Below are 22,801 nucleotides of genomic sequence, written 5' to 3' on the forward strand. Positions count from 1 at the left end.
CCAGAAAATAAACTTGCTTTTTGTGACTGAAGAGTCAAATCGGTATTACAGCCTACACTGATTTATTCCGTCTATGCTGGCAATGAACCTATCAAAAATTAACATGTAGTCAAAAATATTCATATGCTGAATGATTTATGGTCAGAAACATCACCACCATACCTTGATTTTAAATTCCAGTTGGGAGTTAATTGTGTACATCATTTCTGTCCTCTCCATCTTCCGAGCTCCTTCGTTGCATAAACGCACCAACTAGAAATGAGACGTTGATTTAATAGGTTTAATGTACTCAAGACTTACAATACCAACTTTCTAAGATGCCCTTCTAAGGAATCATAAAACGTACAAAGGAACCTAGATTCTTACGTTAGGTTACAGACAGAACATTTTCAACATCAGACTGAATATGGGCCTGAGTGACCAACCCGACTTGACGGCCAGGTCTGTTCTGAGGCTGGGCTCAAAAAAAATGCATGAAAATAGACTTGTGTTCTCCTTCCACCACTGATTCTTGGAAAAAAAAGCATGGCTAGAGGAGAAGAGAACACATTTGAACAACTAACAGAAGGTGATCTGGTTAACTTCCAGTACAAGCAGAAAGAATGCTTAAGTTTGCTAAGAAGATTCAGACTTTCTCTACTACCAAGAGAGTACTTTGGCTTTTTTTAAAACGTATGGTCCACCATGCAGTGTTCCATTGGAAGGACTGGCAGCGAACATGATAAGTCTGTCCAACTACCCAATGAAATGGGTGAACAAAATGAGTAACACACGTGAAAATGAATTCTCACGTGACAACAAAAAAGCCAAAAGCAGTCACTTCTTTCAGTGGAGCTGTGAAATTAAAAGCATGCAATTAAGGAAGGAAAAGAGTCCAGAAAAAATTCTGCATCTGTATTAAACTTCGAGGAACATACCTTGCTCACTTCTTTTAGAGCTTGCTTGCAGTTCTCATATTTTGGGGAATCCTTGGGAGTTTTCTGACAAATAGTCTGAAATAAATTTTACATTAAATTAGTCATTGGTTTAATTACATTCCCTCCTCTCTGAATGCAGTTGGAGCCTTATTTCTGATACTGAAGCCTTAAAATTTGAATTAACTCTGAAATCTCAATATAAGCTTTATAAAACCATTTCCAAGAAAAACAAACAAAACAAATGGTGGAAAACTGTTTGTTTAGATTCTTTTAGTCATCAAAAGGAAGGGGTGGAGAGCAGGAAAGAAAAAAAATCAAGAAGGGGAAGGCCCAGCCAGTGACACACCGAAGTAATACTGGATTATTACTTTTTTTTTTTTAAACCTAGAACTCTACTGCAGAGAAGAGAGCATTCAATTTTCAGGAATCAACTAAGTAACTATCCAGATCATCAAATTAATCGGTGCACAATTTGCAAATTTACAGGAGAAAAAAAAATTATCAGTCCTGTTCGTGGATTCAACCTATGCCAGAATCCGAGCCTGGATTTTAATCTGAACTGTTGGCAGTGGTCCAGTTTACACATTTAATTCTAGCATCTTGACTTAAATAACGTGAAATCTGGTGTGAATTTGACTTCACAAATACCCACTTACACTTCATCACACTTCCCGAGCCCCCAGGCAACCTGCTCAGGGAGGGAACACCTTGCAGGGTAACAGGCTGGTGGGAAACCAAGAGTATCAGTTCTGCTCCACTCACAAACAGCTCCCACACCCCTGAGAACCAAACTCATTTCTCACAGTTATGCAGTGACCTTCCTGAGAGTCTTAGCCATTCCTGCAAGTAGGCATTAACTGTGAAAGGATCTTGACCTAATTTATATGATAGGAAGTCTTGTTTTTTAAACTGTAGGATATAATTTTAATCCTAACACTATAGGCAATCTCTGTGCTAGTTTCCTCCTTGGCTTCGGAATCACTTTGATTCTACAATTTTTCTATTAGAATGTCTAAATATTTAACTTTTGAATGGGGGATCAGGAGGCATCAGTCACAGTGAGCAAACAAAAGCTACAGTACTTCATAGTCCAATGGACAGTATCTGCAGCCCTGTACCTGGTGTAAGGTGATATGAAGAGACTGGAATGCACTAGGAATTGAAGATGAAAGAAGGGCAACAGTAAAAAAACATGCATCAAGGGGAAATAGAAAAAAGCGCTCTGTTCTCACATCCATTAATAAGGGAAGACGAGTAACTCTCTGCATAGGAAGAATGAGGAAAGAGATCATTGGCAAATTCCGGCAGTCTTCATGGGACTCGATCCGTGATAACACCTCTTTAAATGCTGGATTTGTGGCTCTAGTGAGAAAAAGAGAGAGAGAGAATGAAAGGGTGTGTTTTCCTGAACTGGCAAAGTTGCTGGATTTTAAATAAATAATGATTTTATTATCAGGGAAGCATGATTTGCAGGAGTTCTATCTAAACCTTCACCTTTACTTACTTAGATACGCAAGACCAACATTGACATTGGGAAACCTCGAGTTCTCCCATACATGAACTCAAGTGCAGATGAACTGGTATGTAACATCCAAGGAAATTAAGTCCTTGACACTGATGAAACTGTACATATCCACAGAAAGGGAACATGACACATGGCTGCAAGGACTGCCAGGCATATTTTCACTCTCCATTACTTCATTAAGGAAAGTTTAGCATGTAAGCACAGGCTCAGCTGGATGCCACAAGTTTTGCACCAATACTACCACCGACTACTCCCTCACACTGCAAAGGGGGTGACTGTGCAATCCTATCTTAAGATTAGTTCTTACATTAACTTCTGCAGTGTTCGCTGCTGGTAGACTTCATTAGTGCAGTATTTTACGTATGGATCAAATGTTGAAGAAGCATGCTTTTCAACTATATCACTAATGTCATCAATGAAGATGTTGTTCTGGTGTCTCTCTTCGAGTTCTTTAAAGAATCTGTGAAAAAAACAGAAGCCCCATTTTACCAAACAATAGCAGATTTTCTCTCGCAACATTTCACACTTCACTTGACACAACCCATGACTTCTATAACTGAAAGAGAACTAGAGTGGTTTGTAGAAAGGCAGGATCACCACTCTTTGGGCAGAGCCATAAGGGAAGCCTTCACGTGATACAAGTCACAGGGTGGTGGTGTCACCTGGCAGAGCTCAGCACCAGCAGTGCTGGCAGAGTTACTGCCCAGTCTCTGGCTGCCAAAACCCAAGTGGCACTGCTGACCTGGTTAGACCAGAATTTCCAGACAGGGTTGAAAAAGAAACAGAACTTCAACATTAACACATTTCCTCATGTAATAAAGGAAGCACAACACCAGAGAGGTTCAATGCAACATTTATCTTTGAACTGCTGAAGAACAGAGCGTGTACAGCAGGCTGAGCTGGACAAGGTGCTCCTGGGACACCACTTATGTCTGGCACTGAAACAACACACAGACCAGGAACAGAGACAGCACGAACAGAACCCAAAACCCTGAGCTGACTTGTTCAGCTAAACCTCCCTCCTGTTCAGCCCCTGTTCCATACCTAAGTCACTTTGGCCTCTGAAAGCCTTCCGCTCCTCTTCACACTTCTAATTTTACCAGAAAATAAAAGCCTTAATTTCTACAATGCTCATTAAAAATATTTTACTGTTTGGTGTATAAGAGGTCACACAGATGAGCATCAGATCTACTGCAGCTCATCAGAGCAGCTGTCACTGGCATCACTGCAAGCCTTAAAAACCTAGAAGCTGCAGAGAAACCTCTCCAGTACTGGTCTTGCCTGCAGCCTTTATAAACAACGATTCCTTAGTCTGCTCTAGCAGATGCCATGAAAATTTACACAAAGTAAATGCCCCAAGATCAATCATTTCTGCCAACATTTCTTCTCAACATTTATTCTCCCTTCTCCCTCAAAGCTATGAGCTGAGCAGGACTTGTATTCTCACAAGCACAGTTATCTTGCTATCTGAATGTTCCAAAATTAGACTGCATTGCATTAAAAAAATCCTAATTAGGCGGGTAAAGAGAGATTTTAAGTAGACAGACTAAAACGGAGCTAGAAAAAACACTACCTTAGAGAATCAGTTATTATCTGGGAGCAAAAAGCAAGTAGAATCAAATGAGAGCACATAAAAGGAACATACAGAAAGGTCAGAGGTACTGCAAAAAATCTAAATAGAGTATTTACATCACGAGTGACTACAAAAGAAAATTAATACCAGAGCTTTTCTGGCAAGTGAGACTGGGAAACAGCAGGCTCGGTGGGAAAACTGTGTCAAACAGGAGTAAAGGGGAGACACCAAAAGCCACCGGACCCAGTACCCAAAAGAGCCAAGGGGGGAAAATACACTTTCTCAAAGTGACTAGGGGATCACTTTGTCCTGTCTGCAAAGTGACAGAATACATGTAACGGCATCCCTAGGCAGGCAGGAGGGGCAGATGGTTTGATATCATCACGGTTTTGTACAGAATCGAGGTTCTCAAACACTGATCTGGCTTTTCCTACTGCTTACAGTACTCATGTCTTTATTGCCTTGCCTTGCGGGTTCACATAATTCTGCACTGCAAACCATTCTGGACAGCACTGTGGTCCCCTCTCTGCCAATGCCACCATCACTGAAAATATCAGTCTTTCACCATCAAAGCCATTCTGTGTGTCGGGGTGAACTGCGGTCTGGCTTGTAGATCACTGAGGTCAAGTTCATTAATGTTTTTGAAATTATAATGATGTGTACATCTGGCACAAAGAAGTCGATAATGCAGATGTAGCTCCACGAGGATGTTGCCACTGACCCACTGCTGTCCAGTAACAGAAAAAAAACAGTGGAGTGGGCAGTACCATTTAGCTTCCTCCTCTTGGAGATAAGGGAACTGGAAAAGCTATTACCAATTTCAAAGAACTTCAGATAAAAGTAATAAAAAATTTGAAGTAGCCTCTTCAAATCTGAATCTTCTCAGTGGGAACAGAAGCTTAGCATCCTCATCACTTTTTTCTCCCTTTTTTTGAGGAGGGGGGAGGGCATTTAAAATAGTAAAAATGGGAAAAATTACAGCCTTATTTCCATAGAATGTTTATGTTGACTTAGAATCAGAGCTTTTAGCAGAAGAATGGCTGAAGAAGAGGGTGACTGAAGTGAGCAACTACCTCCACAGGTGTTTGAAATGAATCAGTTTGTTACAGGAGTTATCACAATCTAAATAGTGCACAACCACACACAGAAGCCTAACAGCAAACACCGCAGAGTAAATAGTCCATAAAAACAGCTTTTATTAGGAAATACCTACTGAGCAACTACAAAGCCAAACAAGAAAAAAAGACCCCGACAGCCTATTCCTTCAGTGTACTGGAACAACTTTCAGCAAACCTGCCCATGAGTAACCAGACTCACGGCGAGCCACTGGCCTTGTCAACTATTTATAGTGCTCTGGCAGAGACCAGGAACACTGAAAAGGCCATGGCAACCCTGCCAATACATTCTGTTACAGCAAGATAGTGGGTAAGTGCTCTAGCGCAGCTGTACGCATTCCAGAAAAACAAATCTTGAGTCACCCAATTAATACCCACCGATAAATGAGCCCACAAAGAACACTCTTTGGCACCAGAAGCTTAAATCTTTCTGATACGTTATGAAGACATCAAAAGAAGAGTCTGCATTTTAAAACCCCTTCCAAGTGCTTTTTACACTGCTGAGAAGAAGCAGGGTGCTTCTGCCTTCTGTCTCTGCCTGAAGTTACCTGCGTACTCAGCTGTTACAGAACAAAACGTTCTCTTGCATGTCACAAACAATGGATTTATAAATCATTTTGTGAAGCTCTGTAGCAACACTGATGAGGCTATGCCCACATAACACGCTTGCTAGTACGGCCAAACTAACAAACACAGCAAGCAAAGCTCAGAAAATGGAGCAGCATGACCAGACGCATAATTTGCCTCAAGCTGCACAAACCCGAGTTGTCACCTGCAGTCTCTCGGGTCACAGTACCACCAAATGCTGACGTTGTTACCACATGCAAGAGAATTGATTAATCTTGATAGCTGGGGAAAAAAAATGAAGATGAAAATATGAACCCTAAATTTGGGGCCCTGAGCAGCCTGGTCCAGTGGGAGGTGTCCCTGCCCATGGCAGGGGTGGGACTGGATGGGCTTTGAGGTCCCTTCCAACCCAAACCATTCTATGATTAAAAAAAATATAAATGAAGCATTGCTTAGTCTTGAGGGCAGTGTAGCAGTTGGGGAACGCTTCACTACAGCCTAGAAATAACGGCGAGTGCCCAGGACACCCCAGAGAAAGTCTGGAATCCACCATTTCCTTTCAAATGATGCATTCCCCATTGTGCTCCTGCCTCGCTCCCTCCCAGAGCCCAGTGGGCACAGCCACAGACACAGACACTCCCAGGTCCGTCTTTCTCATAAGGGCAGTCATGCCAAGCTAGCAGCCACCTCGTTTCCATCGCCAGAGGAAAGCGAGTTCCAAGTGCAAGTGTACTGACGGCCACGTTAGGCTGGTTTACAGCTGGGTGTGGTTCAGAGGGCAGAGCAGCAACGCCTGTCATGGGGAAGGCTAAGGGCAAGAGGGCACAGCGCTGTCAGAGGCGGCACAGCACAGCTCCCAGTGCCGCTGGGCTTCTCCATGTGCCCTTGTAGGCACTTCAGTCTCTTTCCAATGCATCTGTAGAAGTATCCAGGCAGCAAATTATCGCATGTGTTTACAGGCTTGGAAAACAGGGTAGGTTTGATACTGCTGCAATAAAGGTGCCCTTCCTATTAAACACACAAATAAACATCTGTGTACATGATCTTCGTACTGACAGAGCCACTGACACAGCACAGCCTGGAGGAGAGCAATGCCACCCTTCAGCAGGTGATATTTCCTAAGTGTGAACACTGCACAGACCAACCTCACAGCAGTCCACAGTAATGTGAAGCAATGCAGACTAGGATCAGTCTGGAATAAAAGCTTTCATGTCACGAATCTGAGGTCCAACAAAAGACTGTGTAGCTTTAAATTCTCATTTAAACAAAGCACATTGACCCGATGACACATGAGAGGAGCCAAGGGAACGTACATATATATTCCCACTCTGACAGCCTTGCTAAACACAGATCTCTAAAGACTTACTAACAGCTCGGTGCCTTTTCAAAGCAACACATTCTCTTTAATGCAGGAAGGGCAATGGCATTCTCTGACACCAGACTGACCCCCTGAAGACTTACCGCTCTGTCTCAACTATGACAGGCTGCTGCTTCATCCCTTATCAGTCTGTACAAGGAAGGCAGAGAGGAGAGTTCAAATAACTCTTTAACGCTCACCCTCTTACTACCAAAAAAATATGCAGATAAACAGTTTCCCTATTTCACGACTCCCACAGCAACAGAAAATCTGAAGAATCAGTGAAAGAGTCATAAGCTGTTACTAGAACAAACCCTGCGAGACTCATCAACAAAAGCACGACTGCTTGAGAGGAGCTGTGTGGGCAGAGTTCCAGACAATTGTGACAGTGATGGTATGCAGAAAAGAACACAAATACCTACTGGATAAATAGTTTTAGGGTTGCAGCTGGAAGGCCTTAAAAACATTAAGTACTTTTGTTCTGCTCTCCTTAAACACAAATATTCACCTAATAACTCCATGCAGAGGTAAGGCTACAGAAGCAGAGCCAGAGGGTCCAAGAAATCAGCTATGAATGCTGCTGTGGGATATATTAATTTTAACAGAGAACACATTTACACAATACAGGGATAGGTTTCAGTACAAATAAATATTATGGCAGACAGCAGCTTTGTGCCATAATTCTGACAATGCCAACTTCTGCAGCTCTTGTCACGTCACTGCAACCACTTGTGTTCTGACATTTGATGAGACCTGGGAACTGCTCTGACTGGGATGCGAGGGAGGTGAGAGAAAGAAAACTCTAACCAGGTTTGGTTTGTGTGTCATTTTTTCAGCAACATCTTGTCTGGCTGGAAGCTGGCTGAGCTGAGGGAGGAACGGGGAAGAGGAAAAATCTCCAGGCACCGCTAGCACCAAAACCAGACCTTTTACATCAGTGTGCAAAAACCAAAGGACACAAACAAGCTCTACTATGCTGGTCCCACCACAGCCCTCTACAACAGAGGACTATTCCAACTCTCTTGGTCACACTCAGAATTTAAGGCCACTGATCTAGAATATAGCTTCAAACTGTATTTCAAACAGTATTTCCTTTCAAAATGAGGTATTTCTATGTGATGCCAGAACTAACTGCTGCTGGATAACACAAACCATCTTAAGCCACCAGTGAGAAGATTTGGGGCATGGGTAGTACTTTTCATAAGAAAGCTATATTGTTAATGTCAAAAGCAGTCATTAGAAGATAATTAGAGAAGGATCAGTTCTTAGGCTGAGGACCTCAGCTAGAAAAAGAGGAAAAAAACCCTATCTCCAAATGTTCTTAATGGTATAAGTAAAGGAAGAACTGACCACGAAGTCCCAGATCAAGGACTGACAGAAGAGTTTTGAAACGTAATCTAATTAGGAGAGAAGTTGCAAAGGGACCTGAGCAAGTGTCTCCTCATAAGCATCTGGGACATGAAGTTACATACCATCTGTGCTACATTTCCACAAAATATAAATTGGCAGTACTGAGCTTTAGTGTCAAATTCTTCAGAAAGGACAGAGACAATTAGCTTGTTAATAATTCTGGCAGTAATACACTACACGGAACACTGCAGACAGTGTGCAGATGAAGTTTTCAATATCTGTAAAGCTAAGCAAGAAAAAAAATCACTAGAATTCTCTCTAGGAAGGGGTAAACAAAGCAAGATTCTAATGGCCACCATGCAAGAACAATGCTTTTGTAAATTTAAAACAGAAATTGGATAATTTTCCACTGACAAACAATATCGTCAAACTTCGACAACCACAATTAAAAAACACCAAAACAACAGAAGTGCACATCTACACTTTGAGAAGACACAGCAATCGTAACTGGTATCTCACAGCCTTGGGTGCTTTGCCATTTCTCACTGAACCTTGTTCCAAGAAACACACACATTATCCCTTCCTATTCCCCGACGCTGCCAGTTCAGCTCAAGTGAGATAAGGAAGCAGAATCATGCTTTGCAAGGAGGAAGAAAAAAGCAAGAGAGAGAGTATTATTTTATGGGAAGGCCTGAAGAGAAAAACGGTGAGTAGCACAGACACATCGTGCAGCCTGTATCCTGTCTCTCTTCAGGTGAGCCCAACAGACTGGTGAAAACAACCCACATGAAAAACACTAATGTAATCTAGAAAATTCCCAAGTAAAACTTCTCAAAAGCATGGGTTCCCTCTACCCTTCAGCCAGTATCACAGTTTGTAATGACAGGACCCTCATCTGTCACTCCTGATCTTGGCAAATGAGCATTTTTGGGTTTCAATTACCTCGTAAAAAGAGCTGATACATATGTAGGACATCTGTCAAATAAAAAACCCTAAACCCCAAACAAGATACTTAATGCACTACTTCATCAGGTAACCTTTCAGAAACAATGCCTGAAGGGGCTGTGCTGAGCAAGGCACGAGCTGGCAGCTCCAGGGATCTGAAGAACATTAGCCAATTAATTGCCTTGATTTACATTTTTTTTTAAATAAAATCCAGCTAGACAGTGTCTATTTTAATGAGCAAAATAAGTAAACACCATCATTAACATGATCCCAAGGTCTCCTTAAAAGACAGCACCAGCTAATACTATTTTAAAGGGATTAAACTGTGTCTATGCAAAGCCTGACAAACGCTTCAAGATCTGCTGTGTATAACTGCGCAGAGGCAGGATCCAAGAGAGAAACAAAAACACAGTTACACAGTCAGCATTTAAGTGACACTGCAAATGACCCTCGGGATACAAAAGGTCTTCTGAAGAAATACAAGTTTTGTGCAACTGGTGTTTAAATCTAGTGTGTTCAGCACTGGAAAAGAAAAGAACCATAAAGACAGTTAAATTTGGTGTTTCTTGAAGATGCTGTACAAACCATTAGAGTGACAGCCTAAGGCAGTTCATGCCAGCTGGTTTTAATAAGTGACTTCAGGCTCAGGCTAAATTATTTGCTAACAGAAACTACCGCAAATGCCTTCCACCAACACTTTCTGTGTATGCAGTGTTACCAAATACTCAGACTGCCTTTTCAAAGCGATCCTTTACAACACCTCTGAGCAGGCATGACGGCAGAGACAAGGATGCCTGAACAGAGACTGTCAAATCCAACACGAGCTACACCAAATTTCACAGAGATCGCACCAGTCAGAGACAACCAAATCACAAATACTTTTTGTTTATGATTAGCTGGCATTTCTTCAGAGGGGCATCCGACACGGAGAACATGACAGACAGCTGGAACGGGACTTTGCACAGGACAGAAAGGAACATATTGAAAAACTCTTCACTAAACTAAAATCACAATAAACCACTGATTGCTCTCAGAAAGTCTCTTAAAGACTGAAGCCCATCTCCACGGGCACATCTTCCTCCTCCCCAGCTCACTAGCAAGAGTAAATATTTTGGGCTGAGCAACTTTTCCATAGCTACTGGCCACAAAAGTGCTTCCTTGATTTGGTCACCAATGCAACTGTGGGTGACAAGTCAGAGCTACAGGAGCAGAAAGCTCTGGGATCAAAGTCCGGGCTGTCAAAGCTGGCAGCCAGAGAGAGCATGTCACCATTCCCTGGTCACCACAGCAGCATCACTGCCACAGTACCTTTCTGCTGCATCCTGCTCACACTGGCAACAGTTCAGTCTGTCTATATAGCAGGAACAGACACTGTGAAGGTGATGGACAGAAATCTGCGAGTTTGGGACATTCTTTTCAATAGATTTAAGTTTGTAATTTGAAGTTAAAGGCTTTCTGGAAAGCTAACTATTTCTTCAAGAGCACTTTTTGAATAAGTGATTGCAGGTACCTACTAAATTAAGTATTACACAACGCATATGATGGAATTATAGAATAGTTTGGGTTGGAAGGAACCTTAAGATCATCCAGTTCCAACCCTCCTGCGGTGGGCAGGGACACCTCCCACTGGCTCAGGCTGCCCAAGGCCCATCCAACCTGGCCTGGAACCCCTCCAGGGATGGGGCAGCCACAGCTTCCCTGGGCAACCTGGGCCAGGACCTCACCACTCTCATGGTGAAGAAATTCTTCCTTATGTCTTCCCTAAATCTGCCCCTCTCCAGTTTATACCTGTTCACCCCTGTCCTATCACCACAAGCCTTTGTGAACAGCTCCTCTCCAGCTTTCCTGTAGCCCCTTCAAGTACTGAAAGGTCCCTATAAGATCTCCTCGGAGCCTTCTCTTCTCCAGGCTGAGCAACCCCAAGTCTCTCAGCCTGTCCTTGTACAGGAGGTGCTCCAGGTCTCTGATCATCCTTGTAACCCCTCTCTGGAGCTATATAGGTATAAAAATTTCTGAACTCATTTAAAAAAAAAAAAAAACAACAAAAAAAAACCCCCAACATTCTTTCCTGTCAGTTCTGTTCTCTCAAGAAAATGGGCTGAGGGAAGGACAATTCTGTTCAGATTTGATGTTCCTGAGTACTGAAGTCATATATCCAATCTTGTTTCCAATAAGGAAATTAAATTATAAAACACTCACTGTGTCAGGAATGCAAGCACCAACTGCATATTAATTAAAGTTACTGTTTACCAATACTGCCAGTCATTTGCAAAGAAACAGTGCAGGTCAACCTAGAGAGTTGTTTCAGCTGCCAGAAGAACTCCCTAAACTAATAATTCCTAGATACTCAAGCCAAAGAGTTCAGCAACAAGATCTGATGCTGGAACAAACCATGAAGGAAGCAATCTGAGGATAAATGCACTGTCCCAAGTTATGAATATGATGCAAACCCATGTGTTCTGTGGGTAGCTATACTTCAAAGGAAAAAAAAAACGTACTTCAGACTCACTTCTCTACAATAATTCCTCCAGAATCCCTGGAAGCCCCTGACATTCCAAAAAGGCACCACTGGCAGTAAATTTAAAATTTGTTGGATAGTGCAGCACAGCTGAAAGGCAAAAACCACAAAAGGTAAATTTAGCAGCAATTTGCAACACCTGGAAAACCCAAGAGTCATGGATGGTCTGAGTCTCAGCAGCACCTGCTGTGGGTCAGGGCAAAAACACCAGCACATGCACAGAGCCACAGGTGCCTTGTGTCCTGCTTCCAGATCATTTGGGAGGATTTTTCTCCCTCTTGTTCCCATTACTTGTCCCACCACATCCACTCAGCCTGACTAATAAGGAAGCCACTTATCTGCTTCCAAAACTCTAAATCTGCTGAACATCCTTTGGAAGAGCACAGCCACTCTTCCCCAGTCCACACCTCAGTGTCACTCATCCAGTGGGGTGACCACACTCAGCTGGATGCCCTCAAGCTCTTACTCAGCTTCCTTCAAACACTGCTGACAAAGAACTGTGATAAAATACAGAATGCAGACTAAAACCATCAGTCTAGACCAAAAGGAAAAAAAAAGGATGTTAATAACTTATATCACTTGTCTTACTTGGAAATCTAAACAGTGATCTATAAATAAGAAGAAATCTTTCATTATAGTTCACCGGAATCACCCAGGGTCTACTCACTTTATTTACATTTTTATTTTTACTTTATTGTATATGGGCTTTGGGGTTTGGTTTTTTTTGTTCTGTTGCTTAAAATGATGCTTTTAATGCCTAACTAACCAATTCAATACACACATTTCTTAAATGAAGACTAGGACTGTATTTTCCTATGGAAAAAGATGACGTATGTTGGAAAGAGGTGAAATATTATTTTAACTTACCAAAAAGTACTATGAGAAAGCTTACCTGGTTCCTAACACATTCACATATATAAAATTAAATTAAGATACTCAGGCAAGATGATACCCTACCTCACGAACCTTTAAGGGCTTCTCTATTGAAATCAGAAATTAAAACCAGCCAGAGGCTGTCAAAATATTTTTTTGCCTGTCTTTTTCTGCTAATTCTTATCACCTGATATTCCATAAGCTTTCTGCCTTCTGCTGGCCCAATGGCAGAGAGAAAGACTGCTAAAACTTTCCCTTCTCCGATGAATCTGGTGATCTGACCTGTCAGACCAATCGTTCTCCAAGACATTTCACTAATTTCCTTGTAACTCCTCTTTCCCAAGACCAGCTCTTGGGACACTGACCCTTTTTGCACCATGTACTGTTGCAGAAGAGAGTTCTTCTTCCTACTGAGATTGATTGCACGGTATTCTCCAACTACACACGCTTTTATAGCTGGATAAGCTGCCCTGTGGCATCCCCCTCGGCTCAAACCTCAGTGTAACAGCTCTCACTGACACACGCTGCAATCTGTGTGACCGTGTTCCATCAGTCATGATCTTTCGTACACGTACCAGCAAACACGCAATAAGAGACTTAAGCTTTCTGAAGACACCTGACAAGATGTTTTCATAAACAAACACACTGTATGCTGCACAAATTATTCCAATCAACCCGCCTTTGTTAGAGACATTTCAATGAGCTCCCAAAAGCAAGGACTGTCTGTGCATTCTGCTTCTAACAAAGGCGGCTTTGTTCCAGCAGAAATGGCCTTGTCATGCATTAGAGGCTCATCTTGGTGTTTCTGGGGAGTTTCATTAAACATTTCAGAAGTCAAAGTTCCTAGATATAAGCTTTAAACAATTCTGACTGAAGACAGTCTTTTTATCAGCTCATGTTCTTTACCTCACCAAACTTTCGTCTGAGCAACAAAACCCACTGATAAAATCTGAGTGTAGTTATGTCTGCAAGTAAAGGAAAGGCTGCTTAAAATACAGCACAATGGGACAGATACTCAGTTTTACTAGTTTTACAACAACAGGTTGGATTTTCCAACCTGAAAGACCCTGAAAATGGGAAGCGATAGTTTGGATATACTGAGACAGAGGCTTCTGATTTGAAATCATTTTAGTTATTTACACAAAAAAGGTTGTAGAAAGCCAGCACAAAGTTTTGTTACACTTTAACATTATTGCACAACTCAGGAAACAAAATATGTTTTCATTTAAGTTTAAGGAGGAGTTACAAATTCTGTTTCTACTCCAAGCCATATAAAAACTCCAAGTTGTTAAACCATTAGACTTCCCAGACAAGAATAAGATTATGATTTTAGGCCAGTGTAGTATTTTTCCACTCTTTTTTCACCCCCTCCCACTCCCTTTGAAGACTATTAACCAAAAGGGTTGTAAGGATGCCCTTAAAAACATTGCTCTCTCCACACTCATCTCTGCTTTATACACTTTAAGTGACAAATTTAGAAGTGGATTTAATTTGGAAGGTTTATTCAACACATGAAAAAAACCAAAAACTCAGATGAAGGTACATCTCATAATTATACAGCTCCTAAATGAGGCTGGCACTTGACACAACACATTAGCCTCTCTCGCATGTATGCTCCATGAAACAAAATCCCATTACTGCATATACTTGAGAAGACACCAAACCAAGCTGCTGCACAACGGATGTGAAATTCCTCAGATTTCATGGACTAAGTATAAGGAGGAATTTCTTCACCATGAGAGTGGTGATGCCCTGGAGAAACTTTTCAGCATTTGTATCGTGTACAATCAACACTTTTGACATTTCCTCATCATAGGTACTATTCATAGCACACCCGCTTTTCTTATTACTGATTTTGCACTGACAAAGCTTATAAACCCCCCCCACAGCAGAGCAGATCTTTCTACCAGAAGCCCAAGTGGCTGGTGGGGGGTGCTGTGGCGTGCCCAGCACTGCCCATCAACAACGAGATGCCCATGCTGCTTCCACAGAAGATACCACAGTCACACAGTGCGCTGCACACCCAGTACTTGGCAGAAAGTAAACAGAGACTTGACTGATCAAGAAAAACCCTGGCAAGAGCCGGTTCTTAAGAGCAAGTATTAAACTCTTGCTCGATTTTTAGCAGTTTGATAAGGGCAGATTAATGCGACCGACTGTCAGGACTAGGCGTGACTGCTTAACATAACATTTAGCTCAGGAGCTGCTTAGATTTGAAGGATATTTATTTCTACTGGAATACACCATGTTCTCCCCTTCTCTACCAATATTCAGCAGATCTAACACCATGCCTATCCCATCCAATGTGGGATCAGTGTAAGGGTAAGTCAACTCACGTGAAAGCCCACTGTTACATTATTCTCCACCTTCAAACTAGCTCGACAGCTTTAGAAGCACCAGTTACCACTCCAAAGTGGTTACCCGAGAGGCCAGTAAATTTGCTCTTGTGTTCAAAGAGGTATTAAAATAATAACCAGACAACTCCAGGTCACCCTACCTGTAAGCTCTCCTTACTAACTCAGTACAGCCAGAAAGGAGAGCCACCCAACTTTTAAAACAGGGAACACTTTGGCAAGAAAAGCTAAGATTCCTCCAAATAACAGCAAAATGCCTCAAAGCACAAGAGTGTAGGTAAGGTGACTACCAGTAACCAACCTCAGGTATACTTAACATTACTAAATTTATTCTTTTACAAATGTGTAGTTTTTTAAAAAAATGTAGAAGTTTGTTGCTACACTTACTTTTTGCTTGCTTCATAAACATCTGTGATATTGGAGAAAAGGTGATGGCTCTCTGTTTTGGTCATTGTGAGGCTCAGTTCCCTGGAGTTTTTAAACAACCGGATCAGAATCTCCAAGCTCAGTAAATAAGAATGCTCAGAAGAGATCACTTCAAATATTGCCTGCAAAGCAAAAGGGGGAAGAGACTTTACTATTGACCAGGCTTTGGGTTTGCTGTGGTTTGGTTTGTTTTTTTAAAAAGGAAAATGGGGAAGAGGACTGCAAAGAAAAGTTAGTAGATGTAAGCTAGCTAGAGATTATAACACAAATATTTATTTACAATAGCTGCATCATTTACTTAGAAATAAGTGATTTAATGCTAGAAAAATATATTTTTTAAAGAAGTCTATATTCAGACTTTTCAACACAACTGCAAACAGGGAGTTTGAAGACAAAAACTGAACACTAACTGCGATCTCTTCCCATTCATACTCCTGAGAGGTGTGTTTGGCTTTTGTTTTTAAATAAAAAGAACCACGTCTGTTTCTGTGGTCCAGCTGGAAGCTTCCTATCAGTCCTGCTGCTGTTGACCAGTCACTGTTTGCTTTTGCTCTTTCTAAACAGAAGCCAGCAAGTTATTTACTTGAAAGCATTCTTGAGTAACAGAAGCCTGTCCACCCGAGCATCTGCAGAAAAGCAAAACCCTTTGGAAAAGTCAGGTTTGAGTCACATATCAGCAGCGATACCATGGTTACTTTTAAAGCAGTCACACAGAAGCAGAGATGTCTGAAGCAGGGAGCGAAGCCCGGTGGCAGAGCAGACAGGAGGCAGTGGCAGCTCTGTCCCCGCCAGCGATTAGGAGCAGGCAGGCAGTCCTCCAGCACGTTCCCTCACCTCCCACAAACAACTCCTCTGCTTTATCGCCCTGCCACTTAGAGCAGCCACTGTAACTTCCGTCAGCTGGCTGACAAACAAAGCAAACTTTTAATGGACTCTTGGACTTTGATATCCACATACTTGTTCCACTGGCATTTTTCATCTTTGATGTAGAAACCTATGCAGCCTTTAGATATCTTTTACCTCCCTAGGCTTTATTTGCTGTTAATTCACTAGAGTTCTTATACATATATACATGAAGAAAGATGACATACTATTACGCACCCTTTTGTGGCGAGCTTCACCGAGTCCCATTTGTCACCAGGGCTACATTAGGCATTACTAAAACAATAATATCATTAGCAGAGGTAATCTAACTTTGTTCTCAATATAGGTGATGTTCATTCTTGCAGGTATAATTTCATTAGTTCCTCGCAATAACTTCTCTAAGCATTCTCAGACCACAGGAGCAATACACACTTTAAACGCAACAGTGCACATCTGAGTGTTTAGAAAGGCTAATGCCCACGGCTCTGCAAACACAGAGAGGGTCTGGCAGCTGGCAGCCTACAGCAGGAACTCACCTCAATGCCCTGATGTGTGTGCTCCAGAGAAACCATCAGCTATAAAGGCAAGGGAGACTACAGGCAGGTGGAAGCCAGTCTTCCTGAATATCCCCAGCACCAGCCAAGACAAACCACACATGGGGGAAACACAAAACATTCTGCCAGAGACACCTGTCCACAAGATTTCTTAAAGAGTTCAAGTCTAGTGAATTCTGCTGCTGTTTCTAAGGTAAGGTTTTGCTCCAATACAATTCCTCTTGAGCATTCTGAGTCTCAAATTGTGCATCACAGAATCACGAGGTTGGAAAAGACCTCTTGGATCATAGAGTCCAACCATTCCTGTCTGCCACTAAACCATGCCCCAGAGCACCTCACCTACTCATCTTTTAAATACCTCCAGGGATGGGGACTCCACCCCCTCCCTGGGCAGCCTCTGCCAAGGCCCAATGATCCTTTCCATGAAAAATTTTTTCCTGATGTCCAGTCTGACCCTCCCCTGGCGCAGCTTGAGGCCATTCGCCCTTGTCCTGTCCCCTGTCACTTGGGAGAAGAGCCCAGCTCCCTCCTCTCTACAACCTCCTTCCAGGTAGTTGTAGAGAGCAATAAGGTCTTCCCCTCAGTCTCCTCTTCTCAAGGCTTAACAACCCCAGGGCCCTCAGCAGTGTTCCCGAATTTTTTCAATTTTTTTTTTCCCTTCAAAAAAGTCTGCTTCAAAGAACTGAGGTTTTAATAATGAAATAACAAGTTTTGGACTTCTGAGAACAAAACAGAACCAATCTGCTTTAGCTGAAGCCCTAAAGGTTTATGCAGGTCAACAATATTTATCAGCTCCACAGAAAACCTACAGGGCCATTGTATGCACAGGAAAGGAAGTCTAAGGTATATATCAGCAATCTCTCCATCTTATTGTCGACCTAAAAAGTTAACAGAATCCAGTGAGAGATATGTCAGCAGCTAGGTACTGGCTACATTATTCACAGGAGTGAATACTGCTGTGCAAGAACACATGCAAAAGTAATGCTTCAACATAACGTCAAATTGCCAGTGCTGTCGGCCTCCAGAATCTAGAGAACATACACACAGATCAGCCAAACTCCAGCAGCAAATCTACCTACTTACTCTTGGCCAGCCATGTACCCAAAGGTGCCCGGAAAGAGCATTTTGGCCTTTGCCCAGCAACTTATTTCCAGTCTTCAGTCTCACTGTACTTCTCCCAGCTGTGCTCACAAAGGATTTACTTAAGGACTGCTGAAGAACTCCATGGCTAATCGTTTTCTACCCAAACATTTTTCAACACAGGACAATATACAAGCTCTCTTATTACTATTATTGTTTTGGAGGAGGTTTGTTTATGCTTTTACTGAGGATCTTCACAGACTTCTTCCAGTTTTGTAACAAAGTCATTAGCATAGTCAGAAATAAAGAAAAAGATACTTTGCTTCTAACACATAAAGAAGGGAGAGGATATCATCTTACTGCAACCCAAGCACAGTGTGGAGAATAAAAAAGGGTTAAAAACAATCCTAACTTTGACACAGAGTAACTATACCACATTCAGAGGTTTTGTGGGCATCTACCAGGTGCTTGCTAGCAGTGTTTCTGAAGGACATCTGAAGCCATAATGTGGTTCACCTGCACGACATGGAGGTACACAGGTGTTTGAGTCCCAAAGGGCAGAGAAAACTTATAAGAGGCCAGATGCATACTGCAGCTCGTACACACACAGAGCTTTTAGCATGCAAGGAAAGATCAAAAATTATTGTAGTTCAAATCAGTCTGTCTATATGACACCTTTTCTTCAGACAAGGGATGCACCGCTATCCATCTCACTAACGTGTTCTGAAAGACAGGATGCATATGAATGCACAACACAGACATTTAATCAAGGCAGGAAGCAAACAAATATTTTTCTGCAGTGACAGTATATTATAATGGTAAAAATAGGCTCAGAAAAGATATTTAAAGAATAAATAGTATAATCAATAAAAGGCAATTTAAAAGAAATACAGCAAAAGTGAGACTTGGTAGCACAGCTACATCATAACTATTTATTTAGGTTCTGTCTGAAAGAGTGGGCCTCTAACATTCAAATAAAAAAATCCTCAGGCTTGAAAACATTTTTGGCACCATTAAAGACTTTACATTTAAAAGGGATCTAAAGAACTTGTTCTCTTTGAAGGGATGTAAACATGAGTCCAGAAAACATAGGTTAAAGGCTCCTAAAGGATATGACTGAAATAAATGCCCTGTGTCTCAAAGCTTCCCAGTAGGAGACAGAAAAGCAGAACGCGTGGCCTGACGTGCTGCACAACCCCTTCCTCAAATAAAGCAAAAGAAGATAGCTAAAGAAATGCAGGGTTGTAAACACCTAAACTATCATCTAAATTTCCTGTATGCCTTACAAGACACTTTTGTATTTCACGTATGAAGGCAACAAGCCTAGGTCTCGTAGCTAAAGCAATATTTGAGGCTACACATATCCCTGAACCTCAGAGAAAACCCCAGTCAGGTCTCCCTTGGCTACTCTCACCCAGGTATGTCCCAAAGTGAAATGGAGATACTGGAACAAGTTTCCATGCTGGGTAATGCTACAGTGCTGCTATTAAAAAGAACCAAAAACAACTGGTTTTTCCCTTCTTGAAGGACATACCTCAATAACTGCAGGTAAACAGTTGGCTAGGTCAGGCTATTCTTTTCAACACCTCTCATTCATTTTGATATAGCCCCTGTAAGCAAGGAAGGAGGATAAAGCAGATAAAGTGGACAAAAGAAAGGAAGAGGAAAGTGGATAAAGACAACAAAAGGAGCAAAAGGGAAAGAGACAGAGAGAGAAAAGGTAACTACATTGGTAATTGCTGCTGTTGTCTGTGCTGCTGACAGCATGGATGCACCTCCTTCATTTCAGCATGACAGGGAAAGGTTAGTTACACCAGACACAGCGCTCGCATGCCCAGAATTGTTCACAGGATTAGTGGCAACCAAGAGGCACTGTAAAAAGCTGTTCTTTGTTCCTCACTGCCTTCAAAAACGTAATGCACCACCTCCAACCCTCTGTGGAGGCAAGGTTGATCATACACCTTCCTGACACCGCACACAGCAGCACCTGCTGCTGCTACCAAGCAGTCGAACAGGCCAGGAGCGAGCATTGCGAGGAACCTCTCCTGTGGCAAGACCCACAGAAGTTGGCAGGAGACCTGCACCAGCAACATGCACATCAGCAACAGGCCGGGTTTGTTTATTTACTCTCCCTGGGGAGAGAAGACACTTCACTCTAGGACAGGAAGCACTGTGATGAACTTGTCCCCTTATCAACAGACAGAGTATTAAATCAGGCATGCGGTGCATCCCCAACCAACCAACGAAAAAGGACCGCTACTTTAAAGAGTACCTCCTGTCTTTTTCTTTCTTCCTGGCTGATCGCTTCTGATAATCCATTCTTCTTTACCTAAAAAAGAAATTAAAAAAATTAACAATTTTTTGTAGAAAAACACGATTTAAAAACCAGAACTATTGAAACACTGTGCTAAGATTTCAGCTACAGAATCTGTCCGCTTCAGACAGAGCAATGAGGCCACAGAAACAAAAAAAAAATTAAGTCAATAACATCTGTCATTTGACATATTTGAAAGAACTAAAGTTCATTTAAAAACTATCCCAAGACACAAACACAGAACTACTGCAGTGAAAGCCTTCCCAGATGAACCACAGCCACCCTGCACAACCTCCCCAGATTCTACACACACAGAAGCAGGAAAACCGCTCTCCCCTTTTCAGTTAGATTTCTTGACTGACACACGTACATCGCAAGGTCCATTTTCCGAGTCAGCCTGAAAAATCTTAGCGTCTTCATTTGTTTGACACACCTAAAGGCACTGACAAACTACCCTGACAGGTAGTTTGCTGGCCAAAAAATTACTCCGGAGGAGCTCCACGACCCTAAACAGTCATGGCAAAGTAAACACCCCCATCCTGCCCCCTCAACCCTGCAACGACGTCTGTCCCCACTTTGCACCCTACAGCCAAACTGGCCAAGAAGAGTTTGCCCCAGCTCCCCATATACAACCATCGCAATCTTCAGTCAGAGCCACATCTTCCACAGCCTAAAGCCACATACTCAGCTACACCTGAGACTCCTACTAAAGTTTATTTCTTCCTGGTGCAAACTGCATGCATTAGGGCATTTAACAGGAGAAACTGAAGCACTGAGGAGGGCTTGGCTTTCCTTATTTCCTGGAGGAGTGTTAAACACAGACTTCACCTCAGGAAGGTCACCTGTGTAAGGCTCGCTGAACGAGGAAAGGTGAGAGCCCACCGCACAGCACTACATGTCTGGAAGACATTGTTGTCCTTGTGGGGCAGCAGTGCCTCATGGGATGAGACATTACATGGACTTCTATTCTCTCCGTCTTCTCCTAAAGCTCCTAATGTACTATCATCAAGAGCTTTCTCTCCTTACTCCGCTCATTTCCAGGAATTCTAAAGGATGTATTATTCCTCATCTTTTTCCTGCATTCCACAGGCACCACAAATCTGGATGGCAGACTCAAGAGTAAAGATGGAACAACATTAGGAAATTCTGCTCTTTGGTTTGCATAAACACTGCAGTATGTGCACATATGTACATACCCATAGAAATAACATGGATGTACCAGTTCTCAAGCAGTTCTTCTTTTGAGCCCAAGGTACAGATTCCTCTGTCACCATAAGCACACACTGAATACCCAGCAGGAACTAATTAGATCCTTTTCTATTAAACTACTAAACTACCCTTCAATCAACAACCAGAAAGCTTTAAAGCATTCACTAGGAAGTACAATGTCCCTTTTTCCTGGATGCAGGGGAGGACTTTTCTAAAAATAGGCGACACAGGAAATACCTATGAACATATCCAAGAGATTTCAGCGCTTCCTGTTGTACAGTAACTGCAAAACGCCAGTGAGGTAAACACAGCAACTGCTGCACTCATGCTCAAAAACCTCTAGCTGTGCTTTGCGATCATTATTTCATCATATATGGGTGTGAACATGAAAAGTACACATGTAAATTGATCATGTAAGCAAACAGCTCAACCTTAACGCCTAAACAACAGCAACACTTCCAAAGAGGAAGAGGTCTAGATATGGAGACTATTTTTGGCACACTGCATGAAAATTTGCTTAATATAGAATCATAAAATCACTAGGTTGGAAAAGACCTCTTAGAACAAGTCCAACCATTCCTATCTGCCACTAAACCACGTCCTTGAGTACGTCGTCTACCCATCTAAAGAAAATTCAGTTCCTGTTTTTGAGGTGCCCAAAATGTTTTAGCTGAAATATCCTAAAAATTATATTTATAACGATATGCAAACAAAAATTCAACATAAGCTAAAAACATAGCCAAAAAGAACTAAACAGGCCCAACAATACAGCTCCTGATGCTGTCTTGGCAATTCAACCATGAAAATGAGGAAGAAGGATGAAAGAATGACAGGTTGACTCTGTGCTTATGTACAAGAAGTTCCTCCAAAATAAGGAACACATTAGAAATATTTGAGAAATCTAGGTATCTGCATCATAAACCAAACTGAACATAAGCCTCTGGATACCAGGAGAGAAGTAAGAGCTAATTCAGAGATTAGCCCTGAAGATTCTGGACAGTAAAACCAGGTAGTTTCTGTTTGATACCACTATGAAAAGGCAGTAAGGAAAAGGTGACAGTGTGAGAGCAACCTCTGGCAGCTTTTCAAATGAATGAGAAAAATCACAATTGCACCTGAACCAAACCAGAGAAAGAGATGATCATTAAAATGAAATGCAAGGTGAACAAAGTTTGGGAAGAGTTTCAGGATAGAAACACCGCACAAAATCTTGATGCAGTGCTACATAAGTATATCGAACTATTGGGCATGAAAAGGAGA

At 42.1% G+C, this 22,801-nt stretch overlaps 1 protein-coding gene across 2 annotated transcripts in view; it reads right to left on the bottom strand.

Annotated features, from left to right (window-relative positions):
* Positions 1-22,801, bottom strand: part of ARHGEF26 (Rho guanine nucleotide exchange factor 26) — a 51,062-nt gene that overhangs the window by 19,994 nt on the left and 8,267 nt on the right. For both annotated transcript variants that reach the window (XM_054074165.1, XM_054074164.1), the window contains exons 5-10: positions 20,291-20,347; positions 15,482-15,642; positions 2,750-2,902; positions 2,150-2,279; positions 918-992; positions 163-252 (exon numbers count right to left, since the gene is read on the bottom strand). In XM_054074165.1, the coding sequence (XP_053930140.1) occupies positions 163-252; positions 918-992; positions 2,150-2,279; positions 2,750-2,902; positions 15,482-15,642; positions 20,291-20,347 (666 nt within the window). The remainder of the gene's footprint in view (positions 1-162; positions 253-917; positions 993-2,149; positions 2,280-2,749; positions 2,903-15,481; positions 15,643-20,290; positions 20,348-22,801) is intronic.

Source organism: Cuculus canorus, chromosome 9, assembly GCF_017976375.1.
Source record: "Cuculus canorus isolate bCucCan1 chromosome 9, bCucCan1.pri, whole genome shotgun sequence".
In the NCBI taxonomy this organism is placed as follows: Eukaryota; Metazoa; Chordata; class Aves; order Cuculiformes; family Cuculidae; genus Cuculus; species Cuculus canorus.